Genomic DNA, 21,143 nt, shown 5'->3' on the forward strand with positions numbered 1-21,143 from the left:
CTTTTAGTCACTTTGAATGACAATTGCGCGGTCATGCTACACTATAACCGTGTGACATTTTTTGCATTCTCTTTACACAAATAGAGCTTTCTTTTGGTGGTATTTAACTACTTCTGTCCCCCCCCCCCCCAAAATAAGACAGAATATTTTGAAAAAAATAAAACTTTTTTTCTTTTGTTTCTGTCAGTAAATCTTGTAAATAAGTAATTTTTCTCTTTCACTGATGGGTGCTGATGAGGCACAGATTGGCAATTGTGGGCACTGGTTCATACTGATTAGTGGCACTTAATTGTAATCGGGGCACTGATTACATACCTAGATGTCTCCCTGTGAGGAGATGCCTAATCTGCTCTCCTCACACTCCGTGAGAGGCAAGGAGCGCCGATTACCGACATCTCCGTATTTACATGTGACCGGCTGTGATTGGACACAGCCGATCACATGGTTAAAGAGCCACGGCTTTTTACAGAGATCGGGGTCTCGCCGTGTCCTAACACAGCGCAACAGCTGTCGTATGACGTGCACCCAGAACGAGTCGCACTGCCCAGCTGTCATTTGACGGCGGGCGGCAAGTGGTTAAAAGGGAAATCGGGATTCTTTTTTTTTTTTTTTTTAAAGAATCATCCTTCACTAGTTAGATGCAGCTTTGGTCCGATGCTGCATCTGTCCCCCATCGATTTTTAAGACTGAGAACCAAGCGATCACTGCTGATTGCTTGGTTCTCAAAACTCTGAGCGAAGAACTGGTGATTGTCAGTCACTGCTCTCTGCTCTTCTTCCTCGCTCCAGCTCATAGTCTGCTGAAAATGGATCATCTACAGGGGGAAGTATGAGTGTGATCTACAGGGGGAAGTATGAGTGTGATCTACAGGGGGAAGTATGAGTGTGATCTACAGGGGGAAGTATGAGTGTGATCTACAGGGGGAAGTATGAGTGTGATCGCCAGGGGGGGGGGGGGGGAGTATGAGTTTGATCGCCAGGGGGGGAAGTATGAGTGTGATCCACAGGGGGAAGTACAGCCAAATGAGCTTTGGATGTACTTCTAATTTTAAATCCACTGTAAACGTTATGGGCGATGAAATGTCCTCACAGGTTGTAGGTCACATTAACTGCTTGTCGTCTGCTCACTTGGATATGTGGCGGCAAGGCAGCTCTGCTGCGCCAGATCACGTACCAACTGAGAAAACGTTCCCTTTGTTTAGAAAGTTTGGAGACCCCTGGTTTAGGCGGATCGGACCGGAGGACAGTTAAGTGTAAACCAACAGCGTAGTGCATTTACTCCTGGCCGCCCATAGAGTAGAGCGGGCTCCAATGCTGCTCTGCAGAAACTGAGCAGTCACAGATGTATCATCTGCCCGCTCTGCTCTGATCAGCAGGGGATACGTCACATCTGAAAAGGGCCTTACCTGGATAAAGAGATTACATAAACCAGTATGAATTTGTGGGAGAATGTTCTCCTTAGATAATGATTTATAATGAAAACTTGTATCAAAAGGAGAGATCTAAATGTTTGCAGACTGCTTCTGATGCCATAATATTTCCCCAAATGATAGATTGTGTATTCCTCACCAGGGCCCCATTTACTAAAAATGTGTCCCAGTTGAAGACCTTTTTAATCCCTTCCTTTTCTGTCCTTTCCTAAAAGGATTCTAAGAGGAAATCTCCCCAATTGGGATACAGATGAGAACAAAAGCTAATCGTGGCATTGATCCTTACCCACTCTATCCATAAAAAAGGTTTTGGTTAGAGTTGGGCTTCGCTTTCATTTAGTTACTGTTCTTGCAGCAGCAGTCTTCTGTCATGTTCATGAAGAGTATGTTGCTCAGGTGTAAATATATTAGACATGGAAATATCACTTGCAAGCTTCTACAGCTTCATGTTATGACTGGGGCAGGAAATTGACCAAGGTCTGTGGAAATGCACCGTCACAATTACTGTAAGAATGCATTTTCAAAATAGTTCTTTGTGGAAATATATGCATATCAAAAATAAATGAATACTGAGACCATTTTGCCAGTTTGAAATTGAGAGTAACTTTAATTTCTATAGACTTGTTTTCCTTGCAGAGTACAGGATAAGTCTTGTAGTTGCGTTACTGTAACTAATACAAGGGAATATTTGTAAAAGCCTTCTTTTTCCAGTTTAGTCAGGCTAAAGTAAATGTTAGAGCTAAGTATTCTATAATACCGCCACATGCAGGCATCACAAGCATGAAAAAAGCATTACAGGGAACAGCCCTGCCTCTGTTAACAAACAGAGCTGCTAGTGTTTCTATGAATAGGCACTTTTTCCACATTTTAATGTAATGGCTGCTCTCTGATAGCAGGAACAGATGAAATAAGCTTGTTTTTTATGTAGGTGGCATTAGTGTTGGACTTTTAAAGTGGACTTGTAGAAGGTAAGTGTCCTTGTTGGTTTTGGTTATGAGGATTGGAACACAATATTGCAAAGTTCACACTACCCAATGCTCTAAAAAACGTTCTGTGGTTGTATCATTTTTCAGCTAAGCAGCCACTGTCTGGAGTTTAGGAGGCGACCCTAGCGCTTCCTGAATGCCTTTTTATAGCGTGACTACTGCTTCCTAACTGCAAGCCAAGCATTTGACTCGCAGCCCTATGGATTTGGATGGGGCAGTGTTGCCTGTTAGCTCAGCATGCCACATTTGATTTGCCATTACTGAAATGCAAAGCATTGCAGCCGCAGCATTAGGGTTGCTACCTCATCCCTTTTAAAACCAAACACATTAAATACAAAGGTTCTGTGGCAGATTAAGGTGGAAATTAAACTCACTTGGTGCCTTATCTGCATTAAATTAGTGTAATTCATATATGTTCGGGTTTAAAGGGATGAGGTGGCAACCCAACGCATTTCTCTCTGGCCGTATTGTAGATTTTAGGAGGGAGGGAAGAGGGGTATAAAACAATGACTCAACCACCTGTGTTTTAATCACTTCCTGCCCATAGAACGTCCTATAACATCCTGGACCTCAAGTGGAGATATCAGGATAGTGCTTGCAGCAGCAGGCATCGCCCTGGTATCTTTTTTTCCAGCCAGTGATTCCCTTTAATGTAAAAGCCATCCTAGTGGCTGATTAGCCACTGGATTGCTTTTACAGGCAGTGGGAGGGGACGCCTGCCCTCCAACGCCTCTCTGGCCTTTCCCATGCGATCGGGTAGCCCGGGATCCAATGCAGCATCGCCAGGTTACCACAGAGCTGGCTGTGGGGTAGATGGTCCCCGGTTATCTCTATGATCTTGGGAGGCTGGAAGAAACCTCATGTCACTTAATGCTCTGGCAAATGTAAACACTGCAATTTTTTTCTGAAAAGCAGAGATGCAATTCTTTTTTTTTCTTTTTTTTTTATCTCCTGCACTCCAGGGTAGAGGACAGATTTGGGGTCTTTTAATGGAGACCTCTGGGGACTATGAGGACCTGTTATGCCTTATTGCCATCACAAGGGATGTTTACATTTCTTATTCTAGGAATAAAAATGATAAAAAAGGGACAGTGTAAAAAATATGAAGTTTGTGCCCGCATATGTAAATGGTGGTTGCTCCAGACACAAGGTATCACCGTGAACGTTATAGTGAGAGCAAATATTCTAGCTCTAGACCTCCTCTGTAAAAAATTTTATATGGTACCAAAAAAAAAAAAAATTATATATATATATATATATATATATATATATATATATATATATATATATATATATATATATATATATATATATATATATATATAATTACTCAATGTGTGTGTATGTATGTTCCAGCATCACGTCCAAACGGCTAAAGATATTAACATGAAACTTGGCACACATGTTACTTATATGTCAGCAACAAACATAGGATAGGTGGTTTAACCCTTACCCACCCCCATTTGCCATGGTCGGGGTTTTTCTTTAAAGTCCCATTCAACTCTATGGGAAATACATGTTACTTCATAACTTCCAAACGGCTGTACATATTTCGATAACACTTGGTCACATGTTACTTATATGTCCACTTAAACTAAAGGATAGTTAATTTATCCCTTAACTACCCCCATTTGTGAGGGTCGGGGTTTTTGTTTAAAGTCCCATGCAAATCAATGGGAAATGTATGTTCCCACATAACTTCTGTACGCCTGGAGATATTTCAATAATACCTGGTACACATATTACTTGTATGCCAAATAAAAATATATGACAGTTAAATTAACCCTTACCTACACCCATATATAAAAGATGGGTATATTTATATTACTTTGATTTTCCTCCCCAAAAGGTTAAGATAGGAAGAACAAACAAACGAGGTACGTCCTCGAACGCGGTGACGTCGGCACGTCAGCCTCGTTCGAGAACGTACCTCGTTTGTTTGCCGGCCGGCTGCTTGATTTTATTGCTGTTTTAAAACATCTAAGTGTAAGTGTTCTACTTACTTTTTACATTAAATTCCTGATGGTATTTCACTATGTGAGCCCGTTTATTTTTTACTGGTACTTGGCCATCTGATCCCTGTTTTGGAAAACGCGCTTGGGACGCCACACTGCTGACAGCTGCATTACACTGCTTCCATGTCTAACTGATCCCTTGAGGGTCGCTAAGTTCTGGTAAGGGTCAGTGTGCTTCTATGGTGGTGGTCTCCTATCTCACTTCACATATTCACTGGGAAAAAGTCAGAGTGTTTATGTCTTTTGCCATATGATTTTGCACGATTTGCTTTTCCTTTTTCTCTCCTGTTACGCTGTGACTAAATGACGTTGGAGCTTCTTGGCTGAAGTTTATCTGGTTCGGACCAACAATTGGTTATTACCTTTTGCCCAGCTTGATCCTTCTGGATCTACACCTCTGGTAAGGGTCAGCTTGAACTTTGATCAATTCAACTATTGTCCCAGCAATACTAACGGATTTGGATTTATTTCATTTATTGGACACTTCCTTTAATTTCACTGATTTTGGCATGTTCACATCACTGTGGGACTACACATATCGCTGATCTTATGGTTATCATACCCATAAGGCTTATAGCGCAACTCCTTCTTTTTAATATATATATATATATATATATATATATATATATATATATATATATATATATATATATATATATATATATATATATATATATATATATATTCTTTCATCTTCTTTTTTTTTTGGTACCATTATAATATATATTTTTTGCATTAAAATTAGTGTATTTTGTCCCAAAAAATTTTGTTTGAAAAATCGCTGCGCAAATATCGTGAGACATAAAAAATTGCAACACCTACAAATTTATTATCTAGGGCCTCTTCTTAAAAAATATTAATGTTGGGGGTTCTGAGTAATTTTCTAGCAAAAAATTATTTGTACATGTAGAGAGAAATGCCTGTGTGGGAAGTAGTTATTGGCCCCTTCCATGGTCGCTCGTGTGAAAGAGGCCTGTATTTGAAGAATGGTATCTAAGTTCATGTTGTTGTATTCCGACTGATTTGGTTGTGCGAGAGGCACAAACTACAAACCAGAAGTCTTGATATCCGTTTCCTTATTAAAGCTTGATTTGTAGGTCTCATTCATTATACTAGGGGTTGATTTACTAAAAGTAGAAAGTGCAAAACCTGGGGCAGCTGTGCATGGTAGCCAATTGGTGCTATGAGGGAATCCTGCGTATCCTTGCATATCGCAGTGCAAACTGTCAGTTCGGACATGAATCAGATGGCATGGGTGTGAACACCCATGCCATCCGAGTCTGGTGCGGATCAAAAAAAGGGTCCTGTGCAAGTTTGGCCGGAAAGTGATGTGAATTCAGCCAATCTTACTATCTGTAAGGCTGAAATCGCATCACACAGATATCGCATGTGATTTTGACTGCAGTGCGAATCGCATGCCATATTGCACAGCCCACTATATGAGGTTTGGGATGTCTTTGGGAAAAACTTTGCAAAAACAGAAAGACCTTTCAGCTATATGTTGGTGATGGTAAGAGCTGGAGTGTCAGCTGATTGCCTGTTCTCTGATAACAATGCTGCCAGGGTTATGTGCAACTAACCTCTGTCATTCATGTGTGTGTGATCGGAGAGTCAAAGATATTTGATCATAGTTGGTTAAGGCCTGTGCCTGGATTTGCTTTTTGTAATATTTTATTATACCAAAATAATTCAAATAGCTCTATTTAGTAGGGGATGAACTTGTGAAGCCAATATGCCTGTATAATGTAAACGGGTATGCATGCTGTAATCCTCATTTTGGAATTCCTACTGTCCGTTTCTGTGTTGTGTTAATTTTTGGAAAGATTAGGTCAATTAGCAAAGAGGACAACAATGCTGAGTACGAGACTTCAGTTCTGCATCCTAAAATATCTTCTGCTGAAGTTTTTTTCTCTCCAGAAACGAGTCTGGATTTCCTGTCTGCTGTCCAGCGGCAGTGTTTGTAAAATATGACTTCTAAATAATACAGTGCATCCGGAAAGTATTCACAGCACTTCACTTTTTCCACATATTCAACAATTGATTAAATTTTGTTATTTTACTCAAAATTCTACAACAAATACTCCATAAGGACAACGTGAAAGAATTTTGTTTTGAAATCTTTGCCAATTTTATTAATAAATAAAATCACATGTACATACTGTAGGTATTCACAGCTTTTACCATGAGACTCAAAATTGAGCCCAGGTGCATCCTGTTTCCACTGATCATCCTTGAGATATTTCTTCAATTTAATTGTAGTCCTCCTTTGGTAAATTCAGTTGATTTGACAAACAGGATTGTATTGGAGTACAGATTTAGGAAAGGGTATAGAACAATTTCTGCAGCATTAAAGGCCCCAATGAGCACAGTGGTCTTCATCATTCGTAAATGGAAGAAGTTTGGAACCACCAGGATTCTTCCTAGAGTGGACAGCCTGGCAACAATGAGTGATTGGGGGGAAACGGGTCCTCAGGTAGGTTGCCAAGAACCTGATGGTCACTCTGACAGAGCGCCAGCATTTCTCTGTGGAGAGAGGAGAACCTTCCGGAAAAACAACAATCTCAGCAGCACTCCACCAATCAGGCCTGTATGGTAGAGGGGCCAAACAGAAGCCACTCCTCAGTAAAAGGCACACCTAGAGTTTTCCAAAAAGCACCTGAAAGACTCTCAGACCGTGAGAAACAAAATTCTCTGGTCTGATGAAACAGAGATTGTGTCTGGAAAAAACCAAGCACTGCTCATCACCTGGCCAATACCATCCCTACAGTAAAGTATGGCGGTGGCAGTGTCATGCTGTGGGGATGTTTTTCAGCGGCAGGAACTGGAAGACTGGTCAGGATCGAGGAAAAGATGAATGCAAAAATGTACAAGAGACATCCTTGATGAAAACCTGCTCCAGAGCCCTCTGGACCTCAGACTGGGGTGAAGGTTCATCTTCCAACAGGACAACGACCCTAAGCACACAGGCAAGATAACAAAGGAGTGGCTGTGGGACAACTCTGTGAATGTCCTTGCGTGGCCCAGCCAGAGCCCAGATTTGAACCCGATCGAACTCTGGAGAGATCTGAAATGGCTGTGCACCAACGCTCCCCATACAACCTGATGGAGCTTGAAAGGTCATGCGAAGAAGAATGGAAGAAACTGACCAAAAATAGGTGTGCAAAAGCTTGGAGCATCATACAAAAAGACTTGAGGTTGTAATTGGTGCCAAAGATACTTCAACAAAGTACTGAGCAAAGGCCGTGAATACTAATGTACATGGGAGTTTTTATTTTGAATAAATTTGCAAAGATTTTAAACCAACTTCTTTCACATTGTCATTAATGGCGTATTTGTAGAATTTTGAGGAAAATAATGAATTTAATCCATTTTGGAACAAGGCTGTTACAACAAAATGTGGAAAAAGTGAAGCGCTGTGAATACTTTCCGGATGCACTGTAGACTTTTAGGCCTCATGCACACTGGACGTTTTTACAGCTGCTGTTTTTGTCGTCGGATGTTTTTTTTTTTTTTTTCCTACAGTCAATAAACGTCCCATCATGTTTTCTTTCATTTGTCCAGCTATTTTTTAAATCTGAAGTCATATCAGAGCTACAAAGAGAAAACCATGCTAATTAGGTTATTGGAATGCTGTCTTTATTAAATAAAAGCCCAGTGAGTCATTCTTCTTGGCTTCCCTTCATCCGCATCATTAAACCACCAGACAGTTAGATTACGGCTATTTGCTACATTTGCAGTAACGTAATTGTGTTGGCATATAATAGGGTTGTTTCGGATTACAGCAGAGCCTCTGGGCACGTTGAACAGTGTCAGAACTATCTGTGTTCTTAGATTTACTTTAAAAGGGTATAGTTGATAGTGATGTAAATTATATGTTAAGAAATCAGATAGAAACAATATAACATTGTGTTTAATATTATTTTGTATTTTATGCTGTGAAAAAGACTTTTTATGTTTTATTTAAGCTTCATCCGGTTTAATACATTGTTTTCCCACAACTGGCCTGCATCTTGTTACCTATTGCTCCTGTAAAAGGCATTGTTTTTAACCTAAAAATAGATACTTTTGTATTTTGATGGCCTTTAGTGATGAAGAAAGTTAGCTGTTACATGGTCTATTTCCTGTGTTTTTTTTTTTGTTTTTTTTTAGATCTGTAATGTGCTCATTTGAAGCTAAAAGAAAGCTATAAAAAACGCAGTGAGCTTTTCAACGTTTTTGAGCGTTTGTCAGTGTTTTGCATTTTTTGGCATTTTTTTTGGCATTTTTTCCCCACCGAAAAACGTCACTTTGAACGCAAATTCTGGGCGTTCAGAAAAAAGCTAATAAACTCTAAAGCTCATTAATGCTAAAAAACACAGACTATGGGCACATAGGCTAACATAGAGTTCAGTTTATGGGCTTTTTTAAAACAAATGCCAAAATGCCAATAAACCGCAATTTATCAGCTTCTGTGTGCATGGAGCCTTAGTCTGGGTTCCCACTAGATATGGTGCGATTTCACTGTGGATTTGGCACTGTATCTACGTCGCAAACCGTCCGTGCGAACCGAGTGTATGTTATCAACGCCTCACAATCAGTTTGCAAAATTCATCGCTTTTTTTTTGTCACACCTATTTGTTCACACCCATGCGATCCGATTCTGGTTCAGACAAAAAAATTGTCCTGCACCAGTTTAGTGCGAATGTGGCGCGATTTGAGCCATACAAATCCATGGCTCAAATCTCACCCCAGAGACACTGCATGTAATTCGCACAGGAATGTGCTGCGATTCCTGTGCGAATTACATGTGGTGTCTCGCACCGCAGCAGTGTGAACCTAGGCTCGGCAGATAACGCAGCTCTAAACTAGGACTGTGATATTCAGGACGACTTGGTCATATGATACAACTTTTGTAAACAAATAAAAAAAATTTAAAAATAACATTCTGGGTATTTCAATTTTTTTTTTTTTTTTTTTTACAGTTTATACTCTGAGAACATGCTGACCAAAGCGCAATGCAGAAATCATTGTTTATATTCATTGCATTCAGGCCATAAATACATGGGCTAGAAGTTTTTAAAAAGTCCCTTTTTATCCAGATTAGGACTGCATTCACACTTCAGTTTTTAATCGCGGGCAGACTTGCCACGAATTTTCCCATGATTTGAAAGCACCGATGTGTGAATGACCAATCGCGGAACTCAAAATTTACATGCATTCATTTGATTGACACCTCAAATCGCAGTGCAGGTTCAGGAGCTACTTTTGGGTGACATGTTTGCCGCGATGCGAGTTGCCGCAATTGCGCCACGATTTGAGGTGTCATTCAAATGAATGAGCGAAGTGTGAATGCAGCCTTAGTGATGCTTTCATGAAATGCACAGTGCCTGCTGGAGTAGTAGCTCTCTTGTAATAGAAGAAACAATTATTTTCCTGGAGATGTTTAAAACGGAACTCAAGTTAAGTTAAATTTATTTTTTATGGAACTGTATCTAAAACTAGGAGGAAACCAGATATAGCTAAAGTGGAGAAATGTTATAACTTTTGTACATTTTTCTCACTGTGTCCACTGGAAGACTTCATATACACTCCTGTTCCAGTTATGACTGTCAACAGTGGGATTTCACCTTGCTGCCTGCCCAGGGACAGAAGTGTAAATATCCCTAATGTAGTTAGGCTTAGTTCACACTGGCATTAAAACCAGGCTTTTGGGAGGCGTTAAAGCCCTTCAAATGCCTGTGAAATGATACAATGGACAGCGCATAGTGCTGTTCACACTATCAAACCATAAAGAGTTGGCATTGCGTCATTTTAAAATTTAAGCCTCATGTCGAGTCAGAAGGCATTTAAAGCCTTTCAACGCCACCTATTCAAGTCTATGGTAACGCTTCGCAAACGATCTGGCAGGTAGTTGCGGTGTGGTTGTGGAGTGTTAAGATTAGTTTAGCTGTAATGGAATAGGTGTATGAGGTGCAGCTCTAATGCCCATATTAATGCTATAGGAGCGTTTTGTTAAGGGTTAGAAAAGGTGTGAACCAGCGTTAATTTTGTCTAAAATGACTAAAACATTTTAGTCGACTAAATACTATTTTATTTGACTAAAATATGACTAAAACAACTGACTAAGACTAAAACTAAATTTGACTTTAAAATTAACACTGGTCTGTAGTGCATGTTCATACCTCAATACCATAAATAATATTAGATTTTTCACTCCAGCAGTATATAATGAGTTTGGAAATTGTAGAGAAATGATAACTAATGCATTACAATTTAATTACTCGTTTGATTTTAGACGACTAAAATTAGTTTTAGGCGACTAAAATGTACTGGAGATTTAGTCGACTAAATACGTGAAACAATTGCAGAAGACTAAAATGGGACTAAAACTAAAATGCCATTTTAGTCCTAAGACTAAATCCAAAATTTGCTGCCAAAATTAACACTGGTGTGAACAGGCCCTTAACCACTTCCTTACCAGCCCATAGTCGTATGACGTCCACAGAGGGGATCTCCCATCCCGGGTGGACGTCATATGACGTCCTGGGCTTTGTGAGGGGATATCTGAATGAGGCATCATTCAGATATCATTGTTTCTCTTTCGTTTATGGATGGACACAGCCTTAATCTTGACATAGTGGGATACCCTATCTTTAGGAGTGACTAGGCAGAAAGTGTTAACAACTTCAAAGCTGAACCGCCCCGCCCAGGCTGCGGTCCCACTGACTATATCCTCTCAGCCTGCACCAAGCAGTTCAGTTTTTTTCTGCCTAGTCTAGAAGGGCCCAGTGGTCTCATCGGCCACCATTTCGAGGTGGACCCGACAGATCCTGATCAGGCTTACGCCATAAAGGGTCGGGCGCCTCCCTATCACGATGCATTCGACCAGGGCAATGGTGCCTCCTTGGGCTTTCTGACATCAAGTGTCCGTTTCCCAGGTGTGTAAGGCGGCGACCTGGTCACACTTTCACTAAACTTTACAAGTTGATGTGAGTGCATCTTCGGAAGCTTCTTCGGCCGCAAAGTTTTGCAGGCGGCTGTTTAGAGTTACAACTACTCAGTTGAGGAGCTCTGTTTTGGGGTGAAGTTTAATTTTATGCTTCCCACCCCTCATTTTGACACTGCTATGAAACGTCCCACTATGTCAAGTTTAAGGCTGTGTCCATCCATGAACGAAAGAGAAAATAGGATTTTTATGCTCACTGTAAAATCTCTTTCTCTGAGTTCATGGATGGACACAGCACCCACCCCTCTTTTTTTTTTTTTATTTTTTTTTTTTATTTTTTTTGTTTGTACTGCTTGCTACAAACTGAACTGCTTGGTGCAGGCTGAGAGGATATAGTCGGTGCAACTGCACCCTGGGCGGGGCGGTTCAGCTTTGAAGTTAACACTTTCTGCCTAGTCACTCCTAAAGATAGGCTATCCCACTATGTCAAGATTAAGGCTGTGTCCATCCATGAACTCGGAGAAAGAGATTTTACGGTAAGCATAAAAAATCCTATTTTTCCGGAGGCGATTCTGCGCACCATAAGAATGATCAAAGCGGCTTGATCGTTCTTATAGGCGGGGGATGGGATATCCCCCCTTTTCCGCCACCATCCGCTGCTTCTCCGGGCTCTCCCGTGCCATCAGGGGCCCGGAGAAAGAATCGTCCAGCGCCAGATGGGAAGCATAGATGGTCAGAAGTAATCTCTATGACCGTCGGAGGCCCGGGCGCGATGTGATGACGTCACACCCGGGTACCCGGAAGTAAACAAAGCCGCGATTGCGGCTAGTAAGCATGAGCATAAGAATTTTTGATCTCATGCTTTCCAGCCTGGAGGAGAGATGTGGGGTCTTATTAACCCCACATCTCTCTATAAAGAGGGCCTGTCACACACTATTCCTATTACAAGGGATGTTGATATTCATTGTAATAGGAGTAAAGTGATCAAAAAAATGTAAATGTAAAAAAAAAAAATTAAATGTATTTTTTAAAACGCCCCTGTCCCCGGTAGCTCGCACTCAGCAGTGAACGCCCACGTAAGTCCCGCCCACGTATGTAAACGCTGTTCAAACCACATATGTGAGGTATCACCGTGTGCGTTAGAGCGTGTGCAACAATTTTAGCACTAGACCTCCTCTGTAACTCTAAACTGGTAACCTGTAAAAAATTTCAAAGCGTTGCCTATGGAGATTTTTAAGTAACGAAGTTTGGCTCCATTCCATTAATGTGCGCAATTTTAAAGCGCGACATGTTGGATATCCATTTACTTGGTGTAACATCTTTAATATTTTACAAAGTTGGCCCACCCTTTGCAGCGATAACAGCTTCAACTCTTCTGGGAAGGCTGTCCACAAGGTTTAGGAGTGTCTATGGGAATGTTTAACCATTCTTCCAGAAGTGCATTTGTGAGGTCAGTGATGTGGACAAAGCCTGGCTCGCAGTCTTCGCTCTAAATCATCCCAAATGTCTTCTATCGGGTTGAGGTCAGGAGTTTGTGCAGACCAGTCCAGTTTCTTCACCCCAAACTCGCTCATTCATGTCTTTATGGAGATGGGCCTGCTGATGAGACTTTTTCTAAATGTAAATGTTACTGCTTTTACCATGTAGAACCCGGCAGAACATCTTATTAGTTTACTGGGACTGTGCAACCCATGTGAATGTAATCCTCTTCTTTTTGATGGACGAAGCAATGGTGGCTCGCTCTTCCTCCCATGTTGACACACCTTTCTGCTCTCTCAAGGACAGAAATCTCATGATAGATCATTTGCTTAGGTGAAAAAATGAAATAGTGCAGTGCAATCAAATATATATATATATATATATATATATATATATATATATATATATATATATATATATATATATATATATATATATATATATATTAAAAAAACGTAATTGGGGGATAAAAAAAATAAATAATTTTTAATTTATTTCATAGAAGAGGGAGATAATTAATAGAGTAACTTCTTTGAAAATGGGCTAAACGTCTACTTTAACCACTTCCCGCCCGGTCAATAGCAGATTGATGTCCGGGAAGTGGTTCTAAAAATCCTGACTGGACGTCTATTGACGTCCTGCAGGATTTCATGCCGCGCGCGGCCGCGGCGATCGGTGATGTGGGGTGTCAGTCTGACACCCTGCATCTCCGATCTCAGCTGATCACGATGTAAACAGGAAGAGCCGTTGATGATGGCTCTTCCTCACTCGCGTCTGACAGACGCGAGTAGAGGAGAGCCGATCAGCGGCTCTCCTGACAGGGGGGGTTCTTGCTGATTGTTTCAGCGCAACCCCCCCTCGGATCGCCACACTGGACCACCAGGGAAGCCCACCCTGGACCACCAGGTAAGGGCAAAAAAAAAGGGGCAATAAAAAAATTAAAAAGGCAGTAAAAAAGATGCCAATCAGTGCCCCCCAAATGGGCACTGACTGGCAACATGGAAACATCAGTGGCCATCCGTGCCCATCTGTGCCACCCATAAGTACCCATCAGTGCCACCTATAAGTGCCGCCTATGAGTGCCCATCAGTGCCGCCTATGAGTGCCCATCAGTGCCGCCTTTGAGTGCCCATCAGTGCCATCTCATCGATGCCCATCAGTGCCGCCATATCAGTGCCTGTAATTGAAAGAACAAACTTACTTTCTTACAAAAATAACAGAGAAATATAAAAACGTATTTTTTTTTTCAAAATGTTCAGTCTTTTTTTAGTTGTTGCGCAAAAAATAAATTGCAGAGGTGATCAAATACCACCAAAAGAAAGCTCTATTTGTGGGGAAAAAAGGACGCCAATTTTGTTTGGGTACAGTGTTGCATGACCGCGCAATTGCCATTCAAAGTGCAACAGCGCTGAAAGCTGAAAATTGGCTTGGGCAGGAAGGTGCGTAAGTGCCTGGTATGGAAGTGGTTAATAAACTGACAGAGGTTGTAGCCCTCTATCCTATTTTCACTTTAAAATAAGACTAGGATTACCGTTTTGATGGATAAAACAAAAATACAAGTACTAAAATTGTTTTTCTGGAGAAATGCTGCACCAGGTTTTCTGTAGTGTTGGCCAGTTATCTGTCTAGATTAGGGGTGTCCAAACTTTTTTCAAAGGGGGCCAGGTTTGATGAAGTGAACATGCGTGAGCGCCGACCATTTTGCCTGACAGTCTTTGAACCATTAAATTGAAATGCAAATTAACTAATACACTGAAGAGTCTAAGGATGAGCTCGGGCGTGTTCTTTAGATATACTGTATTTATCCGCAAATAACACGCACAGGCATATAACACCTTCACTTTAAGAGGGAAGTTTCATGAGAAAAAAATAATTTTAAACAATTGTGAAGCAAAATAAGGGTCAGTGCTCTCAACGTTGCAGATAGAGAAAGGAGCTGTGTGTTGGTGGGCGTCCTGACTCTCCTGTAGTCCAAGGAGATCACGACACTCCGAACCAGGGAGAAAGCCTCACATTGCTGCGTGTAGTCACAGACAGAAGAACAGGAAGTGAGGATTTCTCAGAAGAAATAAGGACATTTAAAAGCAAAATCGAAGAATGAAGTAAAGGAAGCTATTTAGGGGATTATTTTTTTTACCTTTACAACCCCTTTAAGTCACACTAATTTATTCCTTGTGTCTACTAGTCCTATGCTACCGTATTCCAAAGTCATTTGCTGGCATTAGGGATGAGCCCCGGCGTGTTCGCACAGTCCATGTGTGGCATCTATTAGTGTAAATAGCACAAGGCAGGTGTGAGCTAATTGTCTCTGCAAATTTGTCCCATTTTGAGTAATTTTTGTAAATGACCTATGTTGCCCCAAAGCGGTATTTTCAGTAAATTCACAAAGAAGTGCTCATGTTGTAGATCCAATGTGAAACTCTAACCATGTGTCTGAGACAATTCAGAAAACATGATGGTGCCTGTCAGAGCATACCAGCTGGGGGCAAAGACTGCTGACAGTTCAAGAAAAAGTACTAAATGTGTTCCGTGCTAATATTTTACTTTGTGCATGTGTCTTGAAAAATGAGGTAGTTTTTGTTCATGCACACATAGCGGCACTGTGGCCAGAGGGTGAAAAGTTCTGCATAATGTATGTAAAGGTTAAAAATTATTTTTGTTTTGTCTCCTGTTTTATGGGCATCTGTTACCATTTTTTCCCATTGTGATGGCAAATGATAGTCTTCTTGTTCATACAGTATGCCTGGTTATAGGTCGGTATCGGCCGATTTGCCAATATCTTGGAGCCGTGGGAACTCTCATATAACCCCTCCCAGAGATCCTCAGTTTTATGCTAATGTCCTTGGGTAATGTGTTTTCCCTATTTCACTATCTATAGCCGAGCACCAGACAATCGGGCTATACCACAGCTACCTGGGCACGCCACTGGGACTGTACCCACACACCGCTGGAGGGGGAAGAAGAGCTGACCTGTAATGTTGCTTGCAGCACTGGATCCTGTTGGCACGTCTCCTTGAAACTGTATGCAACGTGGGGAGTTAGCCGGAGAGTGCTTTACAGGTCTAGAGAAGAGGGGGCCTTGATGGTTAGACCCGACTCCGGCTCTGTGATTCGCGCAGGAGCCACCGGAAACGGCACCGTGTGCCTGTGCCAATGTCTTCGGCACATTCAAATACAAGGGGATATCTCCTAAACCATGCAGGTTTAGGAGATATCCAGGATGGCTACAGGTAAGCCTTATTGTAGGCTTACCTGTAGCAAAAAGTGGTATGTAAGGGTTTACAGACACTTTAAGGGGTGGTATCTCAAACCTACATCATTTTATTTATGTTTTAAGAACAGGTTGGTCTCATTTTGTTTTCAGTTTCGGGGGAGTGTAAGTAATCATTAAAAACTGCACCTATACAGCATGATTCTTGAAACTTGAAAATCTGCATTGTTTAATTTTTACACACTCCAAAGTATATATTATTCTGCTCTTCTTGTTGGTAGCCTACAATTTGTAGCAATTTACTGTACTACTATCGGAGTAATTGAAAGCTTCTGCCTTTCCGGAGAATGTAGTTCTGGGTTTTTGGTCACTTAACTGTAATCCCACTCCTTTATTGTGGATCAGTGGACAGATTCTCAGATGAGCAGGCGACTCCATGGAGCCTGCCCTGTGTGTAAGGAGCCTTGGGGTTCTTTCACACTGGGCAGATCCATTTAACCGACTCTGCTTGCTCGGCGGGAATCGATCTGCTGATCCCCGCTGAGCAGGCAGATGACCGGTCCATCTCTGCTCACTGTGCCGAGACGGACCTGATCTAGTCCCACTCTCCTCTATGGGGAGATCAGATGACAATGGACCAACTGTCTGTTTTCATCTGATCCGTCAGATGGATGAATGGATGGTGGACAGGATCAGATGGCAGCGGGTATTAGCAGACATTTCACCGCTGACATCTGCTGCCCCATAGGAGTGAATGGAGTGTCCAATCAGGTCCCACCTGAAAAACTGTCAGCCGGTAAATACTGAGTGACCACCAATGTGAAGTGGGCTTTAACAGCACTGCCACTCACCACCAATGCAGGGGGGGTGAGTTTTAATGGCATTGCCACTGACCATCAATATTGATTAACACAAGGTGTGGCGCTATTTGTCCTCTATTGTAAAAAAAAAAACAATGTTACATCATCAAATATACATAAATGCATATGAAAAAAAAAAATCGCAAAGATTTGTGAGCAGTCAATCGACCCATCATCGAACGACTTTACAGTGAGTTGGGGGGGGGGGGGGGGGGGTGGTCAAAGCTGTCAGGTGAAGGGCAGCATTGTGGTGTATAAAGTGGATATATGCACAGCATTGATGGTTGGGAGAAGCATAGGAGGAACTATTTAGGCCTCATGCACACTGGACATAAAAAAAATGTTCTTTAAACGCCAGTAGCTTTGCAGTGAGTCTTTTAATGTTTTTGCAATAGCGTTCATTAGCGTTTTTCCGCGTCTGCGTTTTTTTTTTTTTACAATTTTATTGTTTTAATTTTTTTCAATGGATCAAAAACTTTAAAGGCTGGTGTGCCACGTTTTTGAGCGTTTATCGATGTTTATTAGCGTCTATGCATTTTTCTAACATTTTTAAGCGTTTTGTGGTAAGAAAAACTGCTCCTGAATGCGATTTTTAGGAGCGTTCAGAAAACAGCTCATAAACTCCACTGCTGATAAATGTCCAAAAATGTCCATGTGTGCATGGACACATAGAATAACATAGAGGGGAGTTTATGGGCTGTTAAAAATAAATAAATAAATAAAATAATGCCCAAGCTCCCAAAAATTTCAGTTTATGAGCTTCAGTGTGCAATGGAGCCTTATGCTATCGTTTGTTTTTATTTTGTGGTTGATCGATCACATATTTGCAAATCAAGTAGTATGCACATTATTGGTGGTTGGAAGAAGTAAAAGAAGCACTGTTGAAGACACGTTGGTTGTTTTTAGCTTGATTTTGGTTGGATTGATTGCTTATACATTTTTGTATTTTAATTTCATATGCATTTTTGTATATATGATTGATGTAATATTGGTGTGATTTTATACTAGAGGGCAAATGGCACCACACCTTGTGTTGATCGATTTTTTTTTTTTTTAGTGAATACATATGAGAGTATTTGTAGGTGGGGGTGCTTATAAGTTTTAAAAATAAAACTATATCAGCATAGCCGCTCACAATACTGACATTTTCAGATCACTGACCATCAATAACTGGGGTTGAAAAATGAAATAGTATAACACTGTCCCTTGATTTGGGTGTTATTTTTATAGTCACTGATATCAGTGCTGGGGTTATTATTGTGGTCACTGGCACCAGTGATGGGTGGTGGTATTGTAGTCACTGATACCAGTGTTGGGGCTTATTATTGCAGCCATTGACTGCCAATGCTTGAGGTTAATATTGCAATCACTGACATCAGTGCTGGGGGTTATTATTGCAGTCACTGACACTAATGCTGAGGGTTGTTATTGTGATCACTGACACAAATGCTGGGAGTTATTATTGCAGTCACTGACACCAATACTGGGGATTATTATTAGTCACTGACATCAGTGCTGGGGGTTATTATTGTAGTCACTCAGAACAATGCTGGGAGTTCAAGATGGTGTAGCAAGATGGCTTCAACGGAACGTCACTTCTGTTACCAATTCTAAAGGGTCGCCATATCTGACGGAACACCTGCTGGGACCTATGTCGCAGCCAAAGAGGCAATTTAAAGAAAAAAATGTATAATGTAAGTGTGGTGGTTGTCACAATTGCCTATTTTTCTGCTTGCTAATCTCAATAATTGTCTATTTACTGCCTGAATATGGAAACCGCTGACTGATTGTGGCCTATGTTTTGTATATGGTTGTCCATTTGGAGACCATGTTTTGTCGGGATAGCCATTTTTGGCAACATATTTGAAATCACATCTGTAGGGATCATATCATAATTTAATCCCCGGTAGGCCTTTCGCTACCAAAGCCTGGAGCTATTATCCTTCGTTTTTTGCCATGATGCACTGCTATTTAAAACTTGAATTTTATTTAGCACGCCATTTGTATCCCCATGTTTCACCGCAGCTCACTAGGTGCATCACTGTTAACATCTTGGATTTTGTTCAGCATGCAGATAGTTTCCATTTCTTTGCTGTGTTGCTTTTAGGACTCTACTTTTTATTTTTATTTTTTAAATCCAACTTGATTTTATATAATATATTTATAGCAAGAAAATCTTTTCTGTCTCTGTTCTGTCCATTATTGTTTTAATTTTGAAGGGTAGCTCCACTTTCATGGGGGAAAAAATAGCAAATAAAGAAAAAATAATATAGCGCATATAATTGCGACACTAATTAAATTGTCATTGAATGTTATTAAAAATGACCTTTCCTTTTCAATCTGCAGTCAGTGTAAATTTTCTGAGAATACATTGCAATATGGCTGCCTGGAGCTGTTCTGTACACAGTGTGTACTGACCACTCCCCAGAAACATAATTTCCTGCTTGTGTGATTGGCTCACCAATTTTCCCAGAAGTCTGCCTAAGCTACAAATCTGATTTCAGGCATCCCCTGCAACAAATCATTTTTTGAGAGATACTTTCAATAGGAGCACGTCTAAAGGGATGCAGGACCAGCAGATCTCCTCATTAGTTCCCTTCAGCTCCACACCTGACGGTTAATAAAACCACTCCCATTAGACCCACTCGGTTCAGAGGCACAGACAAACACACAGGGATTACTTCAGAATAACAAATTCTCAACAAAAGTGTAGTTATGCTTTAATGCTGCTGAAAATAATTGTGATATATTGTGTGTGTTAATTATGCTAGGTACACTGCTGGATTGGGGAATAGTTACCCCTGTCAGTTTATTTGGTCATGTGTCCTGAGAGATTTTCCTTCATTCCTTGTCCTGTAGGCACAAGAGGAAGTGAGAAATCCCTCCAAAGTGAGGAAAATCCTGTCTTGCACAGTTGTTCAGTTACTGTTCTTGAATTCAAGACAATTACAGTTTTTGATTTTTTGATTTTTTTTTTGCCTCCCTCTTAATTCAGTTTTTCTATTTTGCTTCCAGAATTCGACCGCAACTTGCCAAAGAGAAAATCGAAGGTTGTCATATTTGCACATCGGCAACGCCTGGAGAACCCCAAGTTTTCCTAGGAAAAGATAAGGCATTCACCTTTGACTATGTCTTTGATATTGAATCCAGACAGGATGACATTTATTATCAGTGTACAGAGAAACTCATTGATGGATGTTTTGAGGGCTACAATGCAACTGTATTTGCCTATGGACAGGTAAGATATATTTAATAAAATAAAACTCCCTTCTACATTGAAATGAATGGAAAGCTCTTCAAAAGCGCTCAGTGTTTTTACTGGCAGTGTAGAAGAGCCTCAGTTTTCCCGACGTGATTCCTCTCCAGCCTGCCTTGCATACAGGCAACACGTACGACGGGACTATAAAGGGGAAGTTCCATTCAAATGGTGCCACCTTTTGGGCTGCTTTTGCTGATTTCGTGTTGGTAAAAGTTTGGTGAGAGACGATTCGTGCTTTTCAATCTTTGCGCTTTTCAGTCCGTTACAGCGTGACGAATGTGCTATCTCCATTACGAATGCTAGTTTTACCAGAACGAGTGCTCCTGTCTCATACTTCATTCTAAGCATGCGTGTTTTTTCCCCCTCAGAAAAGCATGCACACAAGCGGTTTTCACGACGGGGTAAAAGACCGCCAGGAATCGCAACAGGAAAAAAAGCTGGTTCTAATTTTTTTGCGGGGAAAACTGCTATGGAACATACACACGGTCGGTTTTCCCGACAAAAAGCAAACATGGCAGTTTTCCCTTCGGGGAAAACCGGTTGTGTGTACGAGGCATTAGAGTTGTACAGAATTACAGATGGTTGATTTTCAGGCTCTGTTTTAATCGGCTGTACAATAAATCATCTTCAAGTTTTTTTGTTTTTTTAATTTACAGGCTTTCTGCTTAAAGCGGTAGTAAACCCGCTGTCTGCTTTTCATGTTTAAAAAAAAAAAGCCATAATGAGCTAGTATGCACCGCATACTAGTTCATTATGAAATACTTGGCTTGGAACGAGGTGAGAGGAACTTACCTGGTCCACGCCGAGGGAGATGTCATCTTTCCTCTGCGTGTCTTCCGGGTATTGCCGCTCCATCGCTGTGATTGGCTGGAGCGGCGATGTCGTTACTCCCGCGCATGCGCGCGGAAGACTTCTCTCCGGCAAAGTCCGGCGGCTGCTGGGCCTTTAGCCGAGGATCTCTGCTGCGCATGCGCCGCTG

General features: G+C 41.1%; 1 protein-coding gene across 6 annotated transcripts in view; it reads left to right on the forward strand.

Annotated features, from left to right (window-relative positions):
• KIF21A (kinesin family member 21A) overlaps nt 1-21,143 on the forward strand; it is a 235,803-nt gene that overhangs the window by 53,087 nt on the left and 161,573 nt on the right. For all 6 annotated transcript variants that reach the window (XM_040343616.1, XM_040343619.1, XM_040343622.1 and 3 more), the window contains exon 2: nt 19,921-20,143. In XM_040343616.1, coding sequence (XP_040199550.1) covers nt 19,921-20,143 — 223 coding nt within the window. The remainder of the gene's footprint in view (nt 1-19,920; nt 20,144-21,143) is intronic.

The sequence above is a fragment of the Rana temporaria genome, chromosome 3 (assembly GCF_905171775.1).
Source record: "Rana temporaria chromosome 3, aRanTem1.1, whole genome shotgun sequence".
Taxonomy (NCBI): Eukaryota; Metazoa; Chordata; class Amphibia; order Anura; family Ranidae; genus Rana; species Rana temporaria.